Source organism: Carica papaya, chromosome 5 (genome assembly GCF_054855325.1).
Source record: "Carica papaya isolate Zhongbai chromosome 5, ASM5485532v1, whole genome shotgun sequence".
Classification (NCBI taxonomy): domain Eukaryota; kingdom Viridiplantae; phylum Streptophyta; class Magnoliopsida; order Brassicales; family Caricaceae; genus Carica; species Carica papaya.
Genome location: NC_142313.1, coordinates 4,295,498 through 4,318,883, shown reverse-complemented (window position 1 = coordinate 4,318,883; position 23,386 = coordinate 4,295,498). Strand labels below are relative to the sequence as shown.

Below are 23,386 nucleotides of genomic sequence, written 5' to 3'. Positions count from 1 at the left end.
TTAAAAATATTCCAAAACCCAAATTTTCATCTTTTTTTCTTAAAATTATTTTTAATTTAATCATCCATCAATTTTACTCTATTTTTACATTAAAATAAAATAAAATAAAAAATTTATATTTATTAATTAAAAAAAAATGATTTTGGTGGGTGTTACGGGACGTCCATTGGACTTTAATAAATTTTATAACATATATAAATTAACTAAATTCTTATAACTTAATTCATTTTATAACATAAATATAAAATATAAAATATTAAAAAGATGGCTTATTGATTAATGTCTTTAATGTAACAATAAATAAATATAATTAAAGCCTGACCAAACGAGCTGTTTTTAATTTATTAAACCCTATCCGGATAAATAGAATTTATTAATTTCTACAACGGACACATTACACGTGTCATCCATCTCCCAACCTCCGTGTTTATTGTTACGTGGTTGGATCCACACGTGCCACGGGCGGCAGCCACGTCACCACAAAAATTTAGACAAGCTTTTTGGTTTCCCCTAAAAAACTTAAAATTTGGCTTCTTCCACATGGAATCTGTAACTGCCAAACCACCACCATCTATCCACCTTTCCCCCCCCCCCCCCCCCCCCCACATCAATACCATCTTATTTAATGTTTTAATTAATTTGTTTACTTCAAATTTTAACCAGGTAAAAACAGTATTTAATTATATGCAAAAATCCCACTACTGTAAAAAAAAATATATATATATATATATACATATATATATATATTGTACGGATCAAAATGGATATGATGGAGACCTCCTCTATCCAAGCAATCACTCCCAAAAAGAAGAAGCCTAATTCAAGAATTTAAAAAAGATTAGGAAAGTGGAAACCACTTAATGTGTATATATATATATATATATATGCGTGTTTATGTATTTATATTATAAAGATGTTATATTAATATCAATATAATAGAGCACTCAACCACTCCTCTCACTCGTGAGTCTCGTGGTATCATTCAACTAATCCAGAAAGAAACAAAGAGACAACCAACCAACCAACAGAAGAACAATAAGCCCCAATAATCCCCATGTGTCTGTCTTTATCCACATGAGATTTTAATCCTAAAATTCTCACAAATTTTTAATAAGAAATACATCTCATTAAAACTTCCCTAAAATTATAATCAATACAATTTTAAATTATAAAAATAAATATTGAAGTGTATTTTTATATGAAAAACCCCCACGTGTACTCTTCAAATTCCTATTAGTTTTTTTTTTTTTTTGTTTAATTACTACAATTAGTGAGTCTCTATATAAAATTAGAACTTCAAAAATTACATCTTAAAATTAGATAGAAAATGTAATTTTTAATATGTAAAAGAAATTTCCCAAAGATACTTTTATCTCAAAAACGGTGCAGATCCTTGGGAATAAACTACTTTCTCTCTTTATGAACCCAAATTTAGAAATCAATTATAACCACAAAATGCTAGATGGGAGCTGGGTGTACTAGAAAAAGACCTATAAGTAGCTGCTATAGGGCATCTCTCATATAAATATATATATATATATATGTATATAAATATTTTTAATTAATTAATTTACATTTGCTTCGATCTTTAATTTCCATGGATACATGCGTCAGATATCTCAGAGCGCCTAGATCAAGAAGGCACAACAGGAATCCTCTCATCAAAAACATTGCCAATTCCCATGAAGCTTCTGAAGCCGGATGAAGAAGAAGTGCAAGGCAGCTCTTCAAGCTCGTCAAAAAAATCGTTCTCTTCTGATTTCTCAGTGCTGCTTGATAGATTCAGGAGATGAGAGCAAGAAGGGATGAGCGGCTCCTCTACCAAGAGAAAATCCAGTTTTTCGTTTGGATTTATTATCGGATCGTCGTCTTGGTTGATTATTATACCGTCTTCCGACTCGTTTAATGTTGGTTGTAAGTACTGAAAGCTGTGATATTGATGATGATCGTCGTCGTGGGTTTCCTGATCTTGATCATCATCTCTCGTGGTAGTGGGTTCTTGTTTTGGGGTTGGAGGATCATCTTCTCGGGTGGGTAATTGGGTTTGGGTTTCGGGTTTCGGGTCGGTATTGGTCATGTCGATATCAGGACCTGGATGGTTATGGCTGGAAGTGTAGGTTATGATGAGGAATGAAGAATCTGTTCTGCATCTTTCCACTTGTTTTTTTGCTGAACAACCCTTCGATGTGCTGCATCTGTAATAGCCTCTGCAAGTAATTCATAACTAATTAAGCCGCTCATCTTAAATTAAGAGACACGATATACACACACACATATACATGAACACGAAGCATTACATAGTCTTGATGTTTAAAGGGTAATTTTTTATAAGGAGAAAGACAGATTTATTTGGGATAATAAAAATAATCTGAAGTTGGAAAAAGCACTTTGAATTCGAGTGAAGGCTTTTCAGAGGACGTGATATATAAGTACATAGAAGAGACTAGAAAGAGGAAATTCATGAGAGATAAAGGGGAAAAAAATACCTTGGATAAGGAGATCCTTTGATGGGTTTCTGTCCATATTTCCTCCATGACCAAAGATCTGAAGGTGGCCCTTCATTTTTAAGCTTCCCAACATTTTCTCCAGTCTTAACTCTAACAACATGCTTCTCAACCAATTTCCTGTAAAAGAAAATGCACTTCTCATAAAAAGAAAGATCAGACTATATATATATATATATATATATATATTTACACACGTCTTGTATGCACGTAGTACATATATGTATATGTGTATGGGTGTGTGTGTGTGTGTGTTCATTAAGCTAGCTACCTCCTCTTAGATGCGGGAGTTGCTGGCGATTCAAGCTCGGAAGCCTCTGAATCTAATTTGGCCGAGAGACCACGATGATCAGTAGTTTCATCCATGACTGCAGCGAGGCTTTAGCTCAAGTGTGTGTATATCAAGTTGGCAAGCCAGTTGAGAAAAAGGGAAATGGAGAGTTGGTAATGGAGATTTTTTGTTGTAAAGAATTAAAAGCAAAAGGATGAAGATGACAAGAGCTTTAATTGATTAGGAGAGAGAAAATAAATAAAGGAGAAGGAGAAGAAGAAGGAGAAGGAGGAGGAGGAGGAGCGAGTTAGATAAAAGAGTAGATGACAAAAACCCTCCCGGCTTCTCCCTCCCATCAAGTTGCTTTCTCTTCCTATCTTTTCATTCCATTAATATAATATATGTATTTTTTAATAATAATTTTATTATTTTTTTTTTATCTATCGTCATTTTTATTATTAATTTTTTTAATATATATATATTTCGAAAACAAATCACATACATAACTAAAAAATTCATAGCTATTATTATTTTTTAATAAGAATAAATGTCATAAATATTTATTATTTTAATGTAATTGTAATATATTACAATGTATCATATAAGCCAGGCACAATTGATTCAATTACGACCAGCAGCACCGCATCCACCCCACCATGCAATAAAATAAACCATATTCCACGCTGTTGCCCATAAATGTGGTGAAGATATTTTAAATGGAAAGACGTGCTCGGCTAATTTTACTTATTTATTTATTTATTTATTTTTCTAAATTCATTCTCCTCTCGACACGTGGATTCAATTATTATTTATTTATTTATTTATTGTGATTTTACCTTTTTTCGTGAAATAATTCAATTTGAATTTGTTTACTTACTTACTGCCTTCTTTATTTTCAATTTTATTTTAATTAGTAATTATATTTAATAAATATATTAAATGGTAATCTTGGGCCTAAAACTGAGCTTATGTTAAAAGCCCCGGGAGTGTTCAACTTCCTCACCGGCCCCCACCTAACACATGGTAGTTTTTTTTTTTTATTTTATTTTATAGAAACAAATACAAATGAATAATAATAATAATAATAATAATTAGGTATGTACTTATAAACTATATTATACACGTCAAAATTTACTCTTTTAACTCTACCGCACATTTTTAATACAATTATGAGGACCTATTTTAATACAATTAAATATATTGTGTACAATAATATACGAGCTACTATATTTTCGCACATAAATAATCAAAAGAAAAATATCACTCCCATAAAACAACAATATTAGTTATTTTTATTTTGACGTCACTAATTAGAAAGAAATTGACTTACCAAACCGTTGCATCTTAGCCGTTCAAACTCGTTGGTCAAACACCGTGTTCCCTGGGCCCTCTTAACAAAGAAATTCATTTAATTTGGCAGACGCCATGAGAAACAAGCACGTCGTTGTTTTTTTTTTTTCCTTGTTATTATTTTATTTTTCAGTTCATTTTTTAATATTATTAATATACAAAATTTGAAGCTGATTTTTGACACTTTCTTTTAGAACTAATTTATTCTGAGTAAATTAAATTCTTCAAAATCAAAAAGAAGAAAAGAAAAAAAAAAGTTGTGGGGTGGATTCTACGAATACAATTAGTTTAATTTATTTTATTATAAAAAAATTTTAAAAATGAAAATGAAATTAATTCCAATTAGATTTTATAAGATTTTTATTTTATTTTATTTGTATTATTAAAGCACCAAGTAATATTTAAATTTGTTGATAATTATAATAGTTTGATGACTTAATTCAAACTAGTAGCTACTAGACACATAAAACGACAGGTTGATAATGAGTTTTTATTTATTTAATAAATTAAAAATATTGACTTGGTGAGTTAAATTTAGAAAAAATAATAACTTACTTGAGACAATATTAAAATAAAATTGAAATTCAAACCATCAATTTTATTTTAAAATTGTTATATTATTTAAATTAATTAATTTTTTATACCGAGCAATACAACATGCCTTTGTTGAATTAGCTCAATATTTAAACTAATTTTTTTAAAAAAACTATTGCAACACTTATTAGCAAGAAAAATTGGGTGAATAAATAATTAAAAAGTGAATTATTGCTTTCGATTCGTTCATTCCCCTGTCAAAACTCTGTTACTTATTTTTTCTTAAATTCTAAACCCTAACTTTTAAATACTAAATCCTTAACCCTCTATTTTTTCATTACCTTTTATGTTGACATGCGATGAAAACATGCCCATTACATTTGTAGGATTAGATTATGCTGGCTCAAGTGTATGTATTTGTGACATCTCGATTTTTATTTTTTATTTTTGCTCCAGCGGCGTTACCACAATCCTGTTATCATACGTATCATAACATGTATCATCTCATAAATAAATTCGGTCATACACATAAAAAATGTTCAAATCAAATTATTCAAATTTCTAAAGTTTCTCCATTGTATATCCATATTTACAGTAGCTTACTAATTCACAATTTCTCGTTTCAATATGAGTTACTTACTACTATCTATGTAATTACTCCGTTTCACTAATCATATTCTCTGCCCTGTCTCCTTTACCTGTTAAGTTCGGAAGCACGCAGCTCTGATCCAGTTTCCAGTACTACTTCATCTGTAAGTAATAAGAAATGAGTATACACAAATTCAGCAAAGTAAATTCAAATCATAAACATAGCATGAAAATCCAATTAAATGTGTAATCTCCTAGTTTCCCCCTTCCATTAGTCACACCACCTTTTCTACCCACACTCTCCTCCTCTTACTCATCTACCCCTACCGTAATTACTATATCTCCTTGATGAAAAATTATCAACTCTTCCATGTGGAGTCACCACATTAAACCACCCCAACATTTCCAACGTAGCTATTCCCTCGACCCTGATTTGGCCACTCACCCACACTATTATTCCCAAATAAAACTCCCTCAGCCATCATCAATATCAGCAACCCCTTTTTCTCACCACTCGACCCCCAACTGGCCACCCACTCACACTGTTACCGTTTCCTTCCATCACCAATATTAGTAACTCAACTCGTTCGCAATTTTCGTCAATCCTCAATCTTAAATTGGCCATGCACTCACACCATTACCCTACTGGCAATCCCTTAACCGTCACCAACATCGACGACCCCACTCATCTCCAGTACTAAACAACCACCAATAGCCAACATCAGCATATTTATCCACCCTAACAGACCATTAGTGGAGTTATACAATTTCCACAATCACAGTCAAACATCATAAATGCATACATATTCAACAAACATAGAGAACAGCTCATATGGGCATTCATATTCGACAAACACACAAACTAGCTCATACTAATATCCACACGTATGTACAATCAACCGAATTCTTATACATACTCATCAACTCTATCCTATAACATACACACACACATACACACACTTCCTCTCATTAATATCCCTATCTCTTAACTCCCTCAATTATCCCTCTCAGACTGTACATACACACCCTTCCTGTCACGATGTAATTCTCATTCATATTTCCCTTAAGAGTCCCTCTCGAACTACTCCCTCTCACTAGTATCTCTCTCTCTCATCTCTCGCAAAGACCACTCTTAGACCACTCCCTTTCCACTGATATCGCTTTATTTCATCTCCCTCACGTATTACTTTCGGACTTCTCCCTCTCTCTCTCACCTCTCCTAATGGTCCTTTTTAACTGCTCTTACATTCACAATCCCCTACACTAATCCACTCACAGCCTAACTTTAGAGGCCTCCCAATATTCTCTCTCATTGGCAACAAGTATTCACCTGCACGTTTTCACATTTCCTACCCTAATTTCTACGTTAATCGGACTTCTTGTTGATCGAAAGTGAATAAGCTTCAAAGGAGGCTCTGTGAATGAGAAAACTTAGAGAGAGAAAGTTGAGAAGAGAAAGGGCAGCAAAACAGAGCAAGCTTGTGCAACTGCCTCTGTTTTGAAGATGTGTGCCCTTTTTTGGAGAGAAGAAGTAATATCTTCTTTTTATTTCAGCATATATATACAGAAATACAAATTTAACCAGATTACATCAACCAACCGATCAAATCAGATCGACAGAAAATCATGCATACACATCGCATGGAATTTTACGTATCCTTCCGTGAAACAACTTCACGGTGGATTTCCTTTTTTTGAATTTAACACTCCCCCTTAATGACTTTTTTCACTAATCCCCACCTTTTCCTACAATTCCTCAAATTTAGCTTTAGACAGGGCCTTGGTTAGAATGTCTGCAAGCTGATCATCAGTGGAGCAATGTATCAGCTTTATTTCTTGATTCCTCTCAGCCTCACGTATAGCATGATACTTAACGTTGATGTGTTTAGTTCTCCCGTGCATTACAGGATTTTTCGCAATGGCAATTGCAGACTTGTTGTCTACATACAACACTGTAGGTGTTTGTTTGTCTAGCTTTACATCATTGAACACCTTCCTCAACCAAATTACTTGGTTAGTTGTTGTAGCTGCGGCTACATACTTAGCCTCAGCTGTGGATTGAGCCACAATATCCTGTTTCTTAGATGCCCATGAAAAAACACTGGAGCCTAGATTGAACAAGTACCCAATTGTGCTACGTGCATCTTCTACGCTTCCTGCCCAATCACTGTCACTGTAGCCGACTAATCCACCCTCAGCTCTTGCTTTGAATTGAACACCAAAATTCCAGGTTCCTTTCAAGTACCTCAGCACATATTTGGCAGCTTGTAAGTGTGATTCCCTCGGTGAAGCCATGTACTTTGAAAGTAAACTTACTGCAAACAAAATGTCTGGTTTGGTAGCTGTGAGATACAGAAGGCTCCCAATCAGACTTCTGTAATTCTCCTCTTCAACTTTGCTACCTTTCTCGTCCTTTGACAATTTCAAGTTGGACACCAGTGGTGTAGATACTGATTTACAGTGATTCATGTTGAATTTATTTAGAATTTCTTTGGCATACTTGCCTTGTGAAAGAAAAATACCCAGGTTGCTTTGATGAATCTCTATTCTCAGGAAGTAGGTAGCCTCCCCAAGATCAGACATCTCAAATTCCTTTTCCAATTTCAGCTTGAACTCTATCATTTTCCTTTTGTTGCTGCCTGTCACCAGTATATCATCAACATATACTGCAGTGATAAGACTATCTTCATCTCTATTCACATACAGTGTATTTTCTGTCATGCTCCTCTCAAACCCACAGTGGAGTAAGTATGTATTTAACTTATCATACCAGGCTCGTGGAGCCTGTTTGAGGCCGTATAGGGCCTTGTGAAGAAGATAGACGTGTCTCTCCTTTCCAGGTTGAATGAACCCTGGTGGCTGCTCAACATAAATTTCTTCATTCAGCTTGCCATTCAAGAAGGACGATTTCACATCCAAATGTATCACACTCCAACTAAACTGAGCTGCCATGGCCAGAATGAGTCTAATTGTTTCATATCTGGCCACAAGAGCAAAGGTCTCTGTGTAGTCGATTCCTAGAAGCTGGGAGTACCCTTTTGCCACAAGCCGTGCCTTGTGCTTGTTTGTTGTCTCGTTTGGATTGAGTTTCACTTTGAACACCCACTTTACTCCAATAGGTTTTTTGTTTGTACTTGATTTTACCAGAGACCAAGTATTATTTTTGTCGATCATCTTGATTTCCTCTTCCATGGCAAGTCTCCACTCTTGCTGCTGAAGTGCTTCCTCAACAGAGGAAGGTTCTTTTGAGGCAAAGTTGTACCTCTCATAGATGTCAGTTAGACTTTTCATTTTTATTCTCTCTTCTGCTTCACCTTCTTCATCTTCTTCATCTTGTTCATCACTCTGAGTTGGGTTTGATACTGTCATTGATTTCTTTCCTTCTTCAACTGTGACACAGTCTCGTTCGACTTTTTGCTTCTCCCAATTCCAATAGCTGTTTTCATCCACCGTTACATTTCTTTGAATCATAAGCTTGTTGGTTTTCAGGTTTAGAATTCTATATGCTTTTGCTTCAGTACTGTATCCCAAAAATACTCCCAATTCAGCCTTCATTTCTAGCTTGGATCTCCTGTCATCCGAGACATGGCAGTAGCACACGGATCCAAACACCTTTAGATACTTAGTTGATGGTTTGATGCCACTCCAGGCCTCCGCCGGTGTCATATGCTTTATAGCCTTTGTAGGCAGCATGTTGAGCAGGAACACAATAGTGTTCACTGCCTCAGCCCACAAGGCTTTAGGCAGGTGCGTGTCAATAAGCATACTTCTTGCCATTTCCACAATGGTTTTGTTCTTCCTTTCTGAGACACCATTTTGTTGATGAGAATATGGTGTCGTGAGCTGCCTTTTGATCATATTCTCAGAACAGAAATCATTGAATTGGTTGGAATTGAATTCAAGCCCATTATATGTCCTTAGGCACCTCAGTACACTGCCACTTTCCTTCTCTATAATAGCCTTGAACTTCTTGAATTCACCTAAAATTTGAGTTTTATTCTGCAGGAAACAAACCCAAATCATCCTGGAAAAATCATCTATGAACAAGCTAAAATACCTGCAACCACTCATGGAGTTTTCTGTCATTGGACCACAAATGTCAGAATGGATAAGTGCTAGCTTCTCTTTTGCTCTCCAATCTGCTTGCGAAAGAAATGAATTCCTTGCCAATTTTCCCATCTGACATGCACCACATACTATCTTAGTGACTGCAATATTTGGGAAGTCCTTGGTTAGACCTCCCTTCTGCAGTTGTTGTAGCCCAGTCGCATGAAAATGCCCAAGGCGCCTGTGCCAAATCTCACCTTCAGTTAAAGAGGCAACACTGGCCCTCTCAACTACTTCTCTGAGTTTCAATGAGTAAACTTGATTCTTCTTTTGGATGAAAGCAATCAAGCGATCCTCATGATCATATATCCTGCAGCAGTTATCCTTAAATCCCACCGAGTAGCCTCGATCAGTCATCTGATTCACACTGAGAAGATTCTGTGAGAGGGTAGGAACAAAATTTACATTAGTGATAAGTTTCCTACCTTCCTTGGTTTCAGTGGCTATGTTGCCTTTGCCCTTGATGGTTTCCAGCATACCATTTCCAAGTCGGACCTGGCCTGTGATTGTTCTGTCAAGTGATGCGAATAAGCCCTCATCCTTGCACATGTGGGAGGTGCATCCACTGTCCACCACCCAGAGAGTATCATCCTCCATTGGCAGCTTACTTAGCGCAACAAGAATTGTGTCACTTGGCTCACATGACACATTGGTGATATTGGCTTGCAGTTGTTCCTACTTTGGTCGTGATCCTTCCTGCTTCTGTTTCTGTCTACAAAATTTTCCTTGTGACCAAGCCTTTTGCAAAAATTGCACCGAACTGTTTTCTTTCCCTTGTACTAGCACTCATTTTCTGAGTGATTTGTCAAGGAACAGATACTGCACTCAGAATATTTCTTTTGTTTACTGGGATTTTGGTTTCCAGTTTGATTCCATTCACTCCTTTTTCCTTGAATCTGTGTTGAAGAGCTGCCTTTGTTCTGAGTTGAAATTAAGGCTTCCTCTGTATGTTGTCGAACATGCATATTTACCTGTTGCTCACTGGATTGAAGCTTGTTTATCAGCTCAGCCGAGGAGATAGTCTCAATGTCTGCAAACTCCTCCAAGGCTGAGATTTTAGACTCGAATTTGGGGGGCAAGCTGATAAGAATTTGCTCTACTACCCTTGATTCCGAAAAATCCTCCCCAATTAGTCTCATTTTGTTTACCACGTCCGAGAGTTTGGATGCATAGTCCTTCACTGATTTATTTTCCTACATTCTGAGTAATGCAAACTCACTCTTCAATCTCAAGATTTTTACCTTCCTACTTCTGACTCCCCCATCGAACTCTTCCTTAAGTTTCTCCCAAGCAGCCTTTGGTGATTCGAAGTTCATAATCCTTGAAAATACTCTATCCGAAATGGCCGAGAAAAGGCAAGCAATTGTCTTTGGTTTCTTGGCTTTATCTTCCTCGTGCCTTCTGATTTAGTTTATAGTGGTAGTGTCCCCTGGTGGAGGAGGATCACTGTCATCCAGAATAACATCCCACAGACTTAAGGCTTTCAGATGGGCTCTCATTTTGATTGCCCATATATGGTAGTTTTCTTCATTAAAGTGTGGAGGGGGTGTTGTTCCAGTGGATGTCATTGGGTTTTTTGAGGGTATATTGGTTTACCGGTCCCTTAAGATAACAGCTCTGATACCACTTGTTGATCGAAAGCGAATAAGCTTCAAAGGAGGCTCTGTGAATGAGAAAACTTAGAGAGAGAAAGTTGAGGAGAGAAAGGGCAGCAAAACAGAGCAAGCTTATGCAACTGCCTCTATTTTGCTGTTTTGAAGAGGCGTGCCCTTTTTTGGAGAGAAGAAGTAATATCTTCTTTTTATTTCAGCATATATATATATATAAATACAAATTTAACCAGATTACATCAACCAACTGATCAAAACCAGATTACATCAACCAACCGATCAAATCAGATCGACCGAAAATCATGCATACACATCGCATGGAATTTTACGTATCCTTCTGTGAAACAACTTCACGGTAGATTTTCTTTTTTTGAATTTAAACTCAACAGAAAAAATCATTAAATTTAACACTTCTTCTCCCTCTGTTGACACTCGGATACATATATTTATATATACATACATATACACCGAAGTTTAGAGCTATCCAATTTTCTCTTTCGCACTCCCATTCGTACCTCTTGTACTGTTTCACCACACTTTCGCCTATCCGTTCTTCCCCTCCCTATTCACTCCTCTACTAATTCTCTCTACAAGTCCTGCCCCTTCTATAGCTCATCTTCGTTGATCTTCTCCCTCTCGGCTAGAATTCAATCCACCGGTATACATATCTAGATAACAAGTTTAACTACAATTTACCATTTCCATATTTGAAATTCAAATTCACAATACCTCCGATCTCCATCGTCTTCCGCACCACTGTAGCTCACTCAATCGCCTTAATCATCTCCTCCTCCTCTAGTTCTCTCTCCCGTCCTCGACCAACTCCTCTTTTCCTCTCTTCTCGTCCCTTCCTTCTCCTGCTTCTCTCTCTCTCGAATTTTCTATCACCAGTCTCCTATTTTCCCTTCTTGTTTTCCCCTTTTTCTTTTTTTTTTTCTTCATCCTATTTATACCCCACCTACTAATCATCTTAGCCGTCCATTCCATCTCACAATCTACACCGTTCCTTCTCACCCCTCTCCCTCTTCCGTACATATATATATATTATTATTATTATTATCATTTTTTTTTACAACCCAAAATCCCAGTTATTACAGTATCATCATTAACTTAGTACCCAATCTACCAAACTTTTTCATCACAGCTTCTTCCTCCTGCAATCTCACAAGAGCTCGTTTGCATTTCTTCATTTCACCTTCACTATTTATTTGCATGTTTTTTTTATTATGTATCTCAATTGTCCTATTAATGTTAAGCATGTAAGAAAATTCCAAATGTAATTAATACATATTATACGAATGAAATTACAAGGAATGGGACCATTATCTGTTTGAAATTTCCTTTTTCTTTGATATATAAAAAGGTCTACCCCTTTATATATATATATATATATATATATATATATATATTATGCTTACCTTTCTCTCCAAAACAAGCAACGTTTTGTTATTAAACTAATAAACATGCAACGCAAAAGCCAATTACACCCTTTAGACAAATGACCCAGATCAGGCCGCATGCAGCAGCTGCATTTTTCAAGAAGTACATCGTATATTTATATATAAATACATACATATATAACATGATTAACTACATCTTATTATATTAATTAAAGCATGTTGGATTCCGCTCGAGCAGAAAAAGAAAAGGGACTTCTTCTTTATGTATATAATATAAAAATAAACATACTTATGGATATATATATATATATATATATATATATATATAAGTAAATATGTCTGTATATATGTTCCTTTGTAATGAAGACCATGTCCTTATGTCAACCAACTTAAACTATGGACGTGGCAACCACTCTGCTTTCCTTCCTTGCAACTCCATTTCACATATATACACCTTCTACTTATCTTCTTTTGTCGTCTAACACAGAAAAGAGTTTTATTTATCAGTAATTATAAGCAAATTTTTTGCTTGATCAGATCAGTTTATCCCCTAACAAAAAAAAGGAAAATGGGTTGGCTAAACTGGAAAGAACGATCCGAGACACTGATAATTTTTCCCTTTCAAATCATCACCATCGTCCTCCTCAGTCTCTTGCTTCCTCTCTCCTTTCTCCTTCTCGCAAGACTATCCTCCGCTCACTTTCTCCTAACCATCACCTCAGCAAAACCCTCCTCCCCTCATACCTTTCTCTTCTATTTTTTCCTCTACACCAACTACTCAGCTCTTCTTTACGCTCTGGTCTCACTCATCACCCTCGCCACTCTTGTCCACGGCTTGACCGGCAAGATCACTTTCATCAACGAGTCATCACCTGGCCGAGTTGACCGACCTCATCTATACGCAGGATGGATTTTGCTCTGTACATTACAAGTGTGCGTAGGTTTAGGCATCGAAGGTAGCATAGAAGCAGGAGTTGAAGGCTCCGACATTGGTATTAAAAGAGGTTTACTGAGCCGGATTATATTTTTTCTGGGTCTGCATGAGATAGCGGTTCTATGGTATCGGACGGTGGTGAAGCCGGTGGTGGACGACACGATATTTGGGGCGCGTGGGGCGGAGCGGTGGGCGGAGAGGGTGGCGGTAGCGATGAGCTTGGGGGGGCTGTGGTGTTGGAAGTTGCGGGACGAGGTGGAGGCGCTGGTTATCGTGGCGGAAGTTAAGAAGGATCTGGGAATGGGAATCGGAGTAGGTGACTTTGTTGGGTGGTGGTTGTATTACCTGGCTGTGACGATTGGGATGGTTCGATTGGTGAAAGGCATGATGTGGTTCGGGATGATTTTACTCTGTGAGAGGGTAAGAAGGGTTAATAATCATTCTAATAATCACCCAATTGGAGATTTTGACGACAAGGTCTAAATTTCAATTTACCTTTTGCTGGTTTTCAAATGAGTTTTTACATTTATTTTCGATGTAAAATAGAAAAGATTATATATATATATATATTTTTTTTTCAATTGATGTAATTAATTTTTAATTAAGTTGTTTATAATTCATGTGTCATATAAGACTAATTACAAGGTGACATGGGTTGACAAATTCTGATTAATTCATCTTAAACATTGTTTTTTGAAAAAAATTTAAATTAATCAGTTACAAGATGAATAATTCATTTATGTTCTTGAAATATTTTATAGTTGTTAATTGTTTAATTATTATGGATTAGGGGACTAAGTCATTAATTAATTCTATAATAATTAATTAATAGGAAGGTGGGGCAATAAATAACTAAAAAAGAAAGAAAATTATAATTCAGGGTATATATGTGTGTGTGTGTGTGTAGGTAGACATCTAAGTTTGTATTAATTTAATAACTAGTCTAGATATATACTAAATAAAATGTTTGTTGTAAGAAATTTTTTAATTAGCTTATGATAAATTATATTTTAAGATACAAAGGAAGACTTTATGTTAGCCGACTTATGAATGGGGATTTGATCATGCATATACATACTTTGGAACACAATTATTTTAATTTGACTTAATTATATATACATATATTGAGGGTATATATAAGGAAGAGTTATTGATTAATCTACAAAATACAGCGAGAAAAAATAATATCAGAAGCTGGAAAAGCTTATATGAGTTAGTACATTCTATATATATATATATAATTAATATATTTTATTTTTATTTTTATGATTTTTATCTAATAAGTTGTTAATTTAGTCTTCAAAATTTAATACTCGTTAAATTTTAATATTTAATTTATTTGTTACATGTAATCCTTGAAGTTTTTTATCTGCTTTAAACATAAGATTTTCTTTTATTTTTTAACCAAAAAAAAAAAACAAAATATGTTAGTTCATGGATATTTTAAAAAATAATTTTAGATAATTAATTAAACTAATAAAAAAATATTTTAAAAAATAATTTTGATTAATTAATTAAATTAATAAAAAATATTTCTAGTAATACTATTAATTTATCGATTTAATTAATTAATTAATTAAAATCATTATTTTGAATTTTTTTAAAAATCAATTAGAAATAATCTAGAAATACTCTAACTGTAACAATCTGAAACTTAAAAGGAAATAAATTATAAATTTGAATGCATAAGTAAAATAATAACTTTAGTGTTTATATTCCTTACACAATAATTCAGAATACCCAATAGGATTATGAGAATGATTTTTCTAAATAAAAAATAAAAAATCGAAGAAATAAATGAAAAAGTAAATAATTGAACATCCTATTCGCAATCTTCTTGTGGATCAAGATCTGAATCTTAGTTATCTTGATATGAAATTGTTAATGAAAGAGTGAGTTACACTACCCCAATAAGAATGATACACTACTCACCGATACAGAAATGAAGGTTGGTAAAAATCATGAAAACAACTAATAGAGCTCTTAATTTAAGTAAATTTATTTATCATAAATAAAATCATTTATTGTACACTTACATAGCGAAATTTTCAAAACTGCCATATAGAGACAATAACAAAATGATTATCATAATCTCATATTCAAACATTCGAAATAATAACTTTCTCTTTTATTTAGCTACTGGTATCCATGGGAGTTCATAGGGATGTCTCAACTATGCGTGAACCTTTATTTAACATTTTTGACAAATCGATCGTCCCTATATCCCATTCAATATGAGCGCCAAAATACCATCCTTCAATACCTCATCCGGTATGAGGATGAAACGGGTTGTCCTCATACGTTGTCCGATATGAGCGCCAAAATACCAATTATTGATACCCCGTTCGATATGAGGTAACATTCACGGTATAGTTCTTTATGCACCCGATCCGTCCACTATCTCTCACGATATCCAGTAAGGTTATTATTCGTCCATTCACTTAATCAAATAATTTTCTGTTTGCATTTAATTTTCAGATTCATAATTTAACTGTAATCACGCAAAACAAACAATACATGCATCAAGAAAATATTAGAATAATCTGAATTGGCCTAACCTTGTGTCAGGACCTACGAGCCAAGGGACAGTCTCAAGTAGACAGTTTTTATGAGGCGTAGGCCTCCCAAAAGGTAACAGAGGTGTGCAAAGGTTTCCTCGGGCCGGACGAAGATTGGCCCTCGAGTGTAAAGGCAGAAGGGAGCTTGACTGCAAGACCCACCCGTCGAGCAGGGACAAAAGTCAGCCTTAGTGATCCGATGGTGCCTAGTGGAAGGGCCATCGCTCAACGGATAAAAGTTACTCTAGGGATAACAAGCTGATCTTCCCCAAGAGCTCACATCGACGGGAAGGTTTGGCACCTCGATGTCGGCTCTTCGCCACGTGGGGCTGTAGTATATTCCAAGGGTTGGGCTGTTTGCCCATTAAAGCTGTACGTAAGCTGGGTTTAGAACGTTGTGAGATAGTTCGGACCATATTCGGTGTGGGCGTTAGAGCATTGAGAGGACCTATTCCTAGTACGAGAGGACCGGAAAGGATATCAATTTCAGTGTATTATCATACATTCAAAACTGTAAAATCAACCAATCAGTTAAAACATGACAAACAGTAATAAATAATCGATTCCGACTCCATTAGTAACTTGTAATTAATTATGAATATTTTTTAAATTATGCAAAATACCGTATTATTTATAATTAAACTTTAATTGCATAATAGAGAATAAGGTAAAAGATTCCTACTCGAATCTATATTCGAAATGCTAAACTTTCAGTTGTGCCTACTGGCGGTCCTTAAGTTTCCTAAATTTTTATTCGGAGATTAAAACACGCTCCAAGTACCTATAAATATCCCAAAAAATTCAAATTCGGTGTTAGAAACCATTTTTGGCCAATTTTAGGATTCTGGCACGGTGACACAGCTATGCTCCGACAACGGCACCATCGTCCGTGGCGGCAATTTGCCTCGGACTAATCATTTTTTGCCAATTTTGACTTATTTTTGTACTCATCCCTGCGAAAAAACACATTAAGGGGTATCGGTTGGCCGAAAAAAATCGAAAAATAGAAGTTTATCGGCGGTAAAATCTTCTAATATGGCGGCTCCGCTGACTCACCTTCGCAGTTGGGTATTTTTCTTAGGTCAACCTATGGGAAACAAAGTAATGAATACAATGGTGAAAAAATCGCACGAAACGGGAATCGAAAAGAACCTTATCAAAGGCGATTTTTTATTCTTCTCGCGGTGGCGCCACCGGACTTTACTCATGGTTTCTGGCTCATCTGCCAGTCCTTTTACTCCGATTTGACCATGGAGATATTCAAAATCAAATTTCGAGTGACTGAGAGAATTTTTACCTTTTTTGGCAGTCGGACGTGGCTCCGACGCAGTGGGGGAAGGCAATCCGCTCCCTTCCCAGTGATTGGTTCTTCTTTTTTGGTAGGGGAAAGTGGGGGGAGGAGGGGAGCTGGCGGCTAGGGTTAGAGTTTGGTGTGAAGTGAGGTATTTATATCCGTCTCCTTTTAATCTGGACCGTCCGATCGCGTTTGATCTGGACCGTCCGATTGTGTTCAAATAAAAAATAAATTTGAACCATTTATCGTGATTTGATCTGGACCGTACGATCGTGTTTAAAGAGGAAACAAATTTAGACCGTTCATCGCGTTTGATCGCGCTTGAGGAGGGAACGGATTCGGATCGTCCACGCGCGCATGAACAAATCTGGACTGTCCGATCGCAGGCACGCGGATCGCCAGCGTGGCCTCCCGCGTGGCACCGCGTCAGCGTAACTTGCCACGCGGCGTGCTCCGGTTCGTCGTAGCTGTTGACTGTACGGTCCTACGTGGCATATTTTTTCTAAATTGCATTTTGACCTATAGTTTCTGAATTTTCTTTCAAAACCAAACCACCCCCAAAATCTAAATTTTTACTCATTTTTCACAAAATTATATTCAATTCCATCCTACACCTATTTTTCCCTAATTTTTACATTAAATAAAAATTCATAAATTAAAAAATTAAATTTTATACATTAATTTTAAAGATTTAAAATTAATTCTGGGTATTACACTAATTATTTTATTTTTTTTTCTTAAAAAATATATACTCGATATTCGTTGGACTATGCAGCCCAAGACGTCTAAATGGGTTGCTAACCCAGATTGTTTTGGGCTCATCCCCATCCTTTTCCTCTACATGATCTAAATCTGAACATTCTTATACGTTCCATCTGGCTCCTTTTTGCTGACTATAATTTTTATTAATTTTAAATTTATTTTATTATACATAATTAAAACACAATCAATATAGTTAATTATATATTTTTAGTATTGAAAAATTTAAATTGTAAAAGTTGATGTAATTAATTAAAACTAAACAAATTATGTTTAGTTGTATAAACCATGTTAGATAAGATTTAATTTAATTTTTTAAAGTCTAAACCGGGAAACCCTCAACATCAGACATGACAGAGAAACCGGCCCACAGACAAATAAACCCATGTCCTCTACAACGCTTGCATTGTTTAGTCTAATAGAATTAGTTTCAAATTTGATATTTATTTGTTGTGTGTATTCTAACTAAAAAAAATATTATTTATCACAAAAAAAAAACAAAAAATAATTTGTTAATCAATATAACCATTACTAATATATTAATAGATTAAATTTTAAATTTATTAAATTAAATATTATAACTTGCTCACTGTCAAACAATTATTATCATTTTTTTTTTTTTTAGATAATTGTCTTCTACTCAACATAGAAAATATCATAAGGAGCAAAGTCATATCTCATCATTTTTTAGATTTTGTACGGCCACATCTCCTACATCATAAGACGCAAATCATTCTCCTCTCTGTTTCCATCTCAGCATGGCAAGCGGCTTCTTCTCTTACACTTCATCAGATCTCAGAGCAACCCAAACTACTAGCCATTCGTTAAAAGATTATCGGGAGAAAGAGCACGTGATTGGAGTAGAACCCCTGGAAAATTTCCATTCTTTTTCGTGGGAATCTGGAAATGTTTTCCAGGAAAACATACCCAACAAACCTCAGTTTCTTGATCTAGCCGAGCATGATCAATCAAGTCAACATCAGACCAGATCAAACCCTTTTAAACCTGGTGAATTTCAGCAGTTGGAGACTGATGAACACCGAGCAGAATCTGTTAACAAAATGACCCATCCTTCTGGTTTGTCATCTCTGGAACTTCTCAACAGCTACGGAAACGGGTTGAGGAGATTGAAATCCAACCAGTTCCAAATCGTCTCGGCAAAGCAGAGGAGTACCCAAAAGCAGTCGACTGAAGAAATCATCAGAGCAGCATCAGCGCGATACGTCCAATTTTCTGATCTGAGATACGATGATTTTTCAATTATGATGCACCCTTTTGGCTATGCTCTCTCGGGTTTTTCTAAGGAAGAAATGAAAGACGTGGAGCTCGTCCATCTTCTTCTCGCCGCAGCTGAGAAAGCGGGTTATCAGCAATTCGAACGCGCCAGCAAGCTACTTTCGTACTGTGAATTAACGGCGTCACCTAACGGCAACGCTGTCGAGCTAATCGTTTTCTGTTTCGCCGAAGCTCTGCGAGAACGAATCGAGAAAGAAACGGGGAGAGTCACAGCAAAGAAATTGGATCGAGCAAAAGGGAAAAACAAATCTGATCATGGATTAAACTTGAACACTAGCAGCACATTTGCAAGATTGTACCAGAGACTCCCATTTCTTCAGGCAACCCATTTCGCCGGAGTACAAACTCTGTTGGACAACGTAGGCTCGCCGGGAAAACTCCATTTGATTGATCTTCAGATCAGGACTGGAGTCCAATGGACAGTTTTGATGCAAGCTCTTGTAGAACAAGAAAAGTATCCCATCGAGCTTCTTAAGATAACTGCTGTTGCAGTAGAATCAAGCAGAGAGAAAATCGAAGAGACGGGACTGAGGCTCAAAACCACCGCTAAATCAATGAACTTACCGTTCTCATTCCACGCAGTTTACGTGCCAGATATGACGGAGATAAAAGAATCCCTTTTCAAAATCGAAGACGACGAAGCCATCGCCGTATACTGTCCATTGATACTCCGCACGATGGAGACCCGGTTGCTTGGAGAATCTGATGAGGGTGATAAGAAATCTCAACCCATCAATCATGGTGGTCATCGAAGTGGAAGCGAATCACAACTCGCCCGTGTTCGTTAGCCGATTCGTCGAATGTCTTTTCTTCTACAGCACCTTCTTTGATTGTCTTGAAACCTGCATGGCGGATGAGTTGGAATTGAGAGGGGTGACAGAGTTGATATTCAAGAATGGAATCGAACAGATTGTGGCAATGGAAGGCAGCGAAAGGGTGGCTAGAAGTGTGAAAATAGATGTGTGGAGAGCGTTTTTTGCAAGGTATAGAATGATGGAGATGGGACTCAGCGAGTCGTCTTTGTATCAAGTTGAGTTAATAATCAAACAGTTTGCCTGTGCTGGTTATTGTACGTTGGAGAAGAATGGGAAGAGTATGATTGTTGGGTGGAAGGGGACTCCGATTCATTCACTTTCTGCTTGGAAATTCTCTCGAGATAGATTTAGGGAGGCATTTCTAAATTATCGAAACGAATTAGTTTAGTAAGTTAAATGATAGATAAAAATATCACTTTCTAATAGATGTGAGTAAACGAGTAGATTTAATGGGACAAATGATAAAGCACAAGTATTACCTTTCCAACGATTGTTAGTAAAATAAAACTCCTAATTGCAGAAGTCAGAAAAAAATAGTTGTCCTAAATCATCTTATTTATACACCATTCATAAGCTTTTTATAGATGTGCAACTCTTGAGATACTTAAATCCACTAATAATAATTTTAAATGGTAAACCGAAATTAATCCAGAATGACATCTTAAAATATAACGAAAATCAAATTTATAAAAATTTATTGATATCTATATAATATATTTATATATGTGTTATTAGTATATTTTTGTTCTTAGATAAGGAGAGTTTGTAATTTCTATTTTCGATTTAGTTTTTTTTTTTGTGGTATAAGAAAAGGCAAAAGGAAAAAAAAAACTAAGAGATCATTATTCACATTCAGGGACAAGAAACACCCATAATATCGTCAGTGAATAGCTCTTGGAGATCATTCGACACTTGAACATGATAGTGGATGTCTATCAGTAGAGAGAAGCCAACATTTGTCAACCAATCAGCGAATCTATTTCCTTCGCAATAGACATGTTGGATCCCGACCTGTCAGTCCTACAATAGCAAGTGTTTGATCTCACGAATAAGGACAACCAATCAGCGAATCTATTTCTTTCACAATAGACATGTTGGATCCCGACCTATCAGTCCTACAATAGCAAGTGTTTGATCTCATGAATAAAGGCAACATACGCATTAGTACTGTAATCCTCCTTAGTAAGTAACTGTACCGTTAAAACGCTATACATTTTTAAAATAATACTATGGAACCCAGCATGTCAAGCAAGTAGAAGGCCATCGAGAGCACCCCAAAGTTCGGCCTAAAGCACAGAACATTTGCCAATCTTCTTATTAAAGCTTCTCAAACAGACACCATCATCATCCATAATAAGTCCGCCACAGCAGGTGAGGTTGGCAACCGTACGATAAGTACCATCAGTATTCACCTTCCACCAATCCTTGAGAGGTTTATGTCAAGCTACAAGTTCTTCTGACTAGTGTGCCATATCTGAAAGAAAAAAAAAGTAAAGATTCATATTATTAACAAAAAAAGTATAATCAGTCATTAGAGACATATACTTAACAAGCTCATCAATGCTACTCTCGTTCTCTTGAAAAACAAACTTATTTCTGTGGTTCCACAAGCTCCAACAAGTAAGGTTAAAGGTCACTCTCCAATCCTGAATTGTCTTATACCAGGACCAGTTATTTTGAGGTTCAACACGAACTACTCATTAACAATACCATAGAAGAAAATTAAATGGGCTTCAGCAGGTATGATCTTCAACCACAACAATTTAGCCACGCTGCAATTACAGAAGACATAATCCACATCCTCAATAAGGTCTCTAAACCTACTGCACTCCGTAGTAGAGGACATATGATGTCAGTATCTTTTCTAATTCGTCAAGATCTTCCCATTAGTAGATAACTAGATAAACGTATGCACCTGTTGAACACCTGACCAACACCAAATGTCTCTCCAATTCCTATCCTCTGGGTGTCAATGATCACTCTCTAGGAGGGTATAAGCCGAGCTAACCGAGAAACATCCAGAGCTCGTCCTACCCTAAAAGTAAGAGTCCAGGATAATATCATCTTTAGAGGTCGGTATCGCAACCATCTAGAGCAACGTGTCCATCGGCAACACCCGGTGCAGGGCCTCCCAGTTCCATTAGTCGGATGACACCACATAATCCTTGACACATCTATAGAGATCATGCTTAGCAATGGGTGCGAAAGCCAAAAGCTTAAGTGGCCCTCGGTCCCCTAACCAGCAGTCTTCCCAAAACCTAACATTTCTCCCTGATCCAATTGATCATTTGATGCCAATACGAAGGTCTGTCCAATGATGGTTAAGGTTGCGCCAAAGATGAGAGATTGGGCTTGTCGACTTGTAACTCTGCGATAAGTTAGACCATCTGTACTTGTGGGTGAGGACCTGGACCTATAGTAGATCGGACTTCGCAACCATAGAAAAACCCAGTTTTATCAGGAAAGCTTAGTTTTGCCTGTAGATAGACCGAAGTCCACTCCCCCCAACGTCGTAAGGCATGCACATGTCAGTCCAACCGACATTACTGGTTTTCTGGTTGTCACTCCCCTGACCCCAGATAAACTTTATGACCACTGTTTCAATCTGATCGCATAGGGATTTAGGCAAGACCGTGGCCTGCATAGTATAAGCAGGGATAGTCATGAGGACGAACTTGGCCAAAGTTAAACACCCTGCAAAGGAAATAAAGTGAGTGTTCCAGCCAGATAGCTTTTCGCTAATCTTCTCAAGAATGTAATGATAAATATTTTTGTTAACTCTTTCATGTAGCAATGGAACTCCCAAATACTTGTTAAGATTATTGGAGACTTGAAACCCAAATATCTTGCTAAGATGGCTAGCATCACCCATGGTAACATTGTGAGAAAAAAAAGTAAATGTTTTGGTCGCACTCACCTTGTGGCCCGAGCTGGCACAGAAATCCTCTAAGACTTCCTTTATAACTTGAGTTTGGTCTTCAGTGACTTTCCCAATGAGTATTAGGTCATCTATAAAGAAGAGGTGTGAGAGAGCAGAACCCTTTTTACTAAGGCGAATTGGCTTCCACGTACTATTTCTTACCCATGTGTTGATGCAATGAGATAGTCGTTCCATGCATAACACAAATATGTAAGGTGAAAGCAGGTCCCCTTATCGAATGCCTCTAGTAGGCCAGAACTTCTGGGTGAGACAGCCATTTTACGACAATTGCATGGAACAAGAGGAGATACACTGCATGATTCTGATAAAGTTAGGAGGGAGACTAACATCAAGCAGAGTGTCCTCCACATATTTCCAACGGATGCAATCATAAGCTTTTTCTAAGTCCACCTTAATGGTCATTCACTTGTCTTTTCCCTGCAAAT

At 36.4% G+C, this 23,386-nt stretch overlaps 3 protein-coding genes across 3 annotated transcripts; 2 read left to right on the top strand and 1 right to left on the bottom strand.

The window, feature by feature from the left end:
• Positions 1-1,476: 1,476 nt before the first annotated feature.
• LOC110819483 (uncharacterized) lies at positions 1,477-3,135 on the bottom strand. Its single transcript, XM_022048698.2, has 3 exons — positions 2,776-3,135; positions 2,487-2,624; positions 1,477-2,207 (listed from the first exon to the last, which is right to left on the bottom strand). The coding sequence occupies exons 1-3, from the start codon at positions 2,868-2,870 to the stop codon at positions 1,634-1,636; spliced, it is 807 nt and encodes a 268-aa protein (XP_021904390.1). The 5' UTR covers positions 2,871-3,135; the 3' UTR covers positions 1,477-1,633.
• A 9,584-nt stretch (positions 3,136-12,719) lies between these two features.
• Positions 12,720-13,936, top strand: LOC110819586 (uncharacterized). The gene has a single exon (XM_022048827.2). The coding sequence runs from the start codon at positions 12,933-12,935 to the stop codon at positions 13,779-13,781; it is 849 nt and encodes a 282-aa protein (XP_021904519.1). The 5' UTR covers positions 12,720-12,932; the 3' UTR covers positions 13,782-13,936.
• A 4,611-nt stretch (positions 13,937-18,547) lies between these two features.
• Positions 18,548-20,751, top strand: LOC110819417 (DELLA protein RGL1-like). The gene is given in 2 exon segments (XM_022048590.2): positions 18,548-19,884; positions 19,886-20,751. Coding segments are annotated over 2 exon segments (1,740 nt in total). The 5' UTR covers positions 18,548-18,667; the 3' UTR covers positions 20,409-20,751.
• Positions 20,752-23,386: the final 2,635 nt, after the last annotated feature.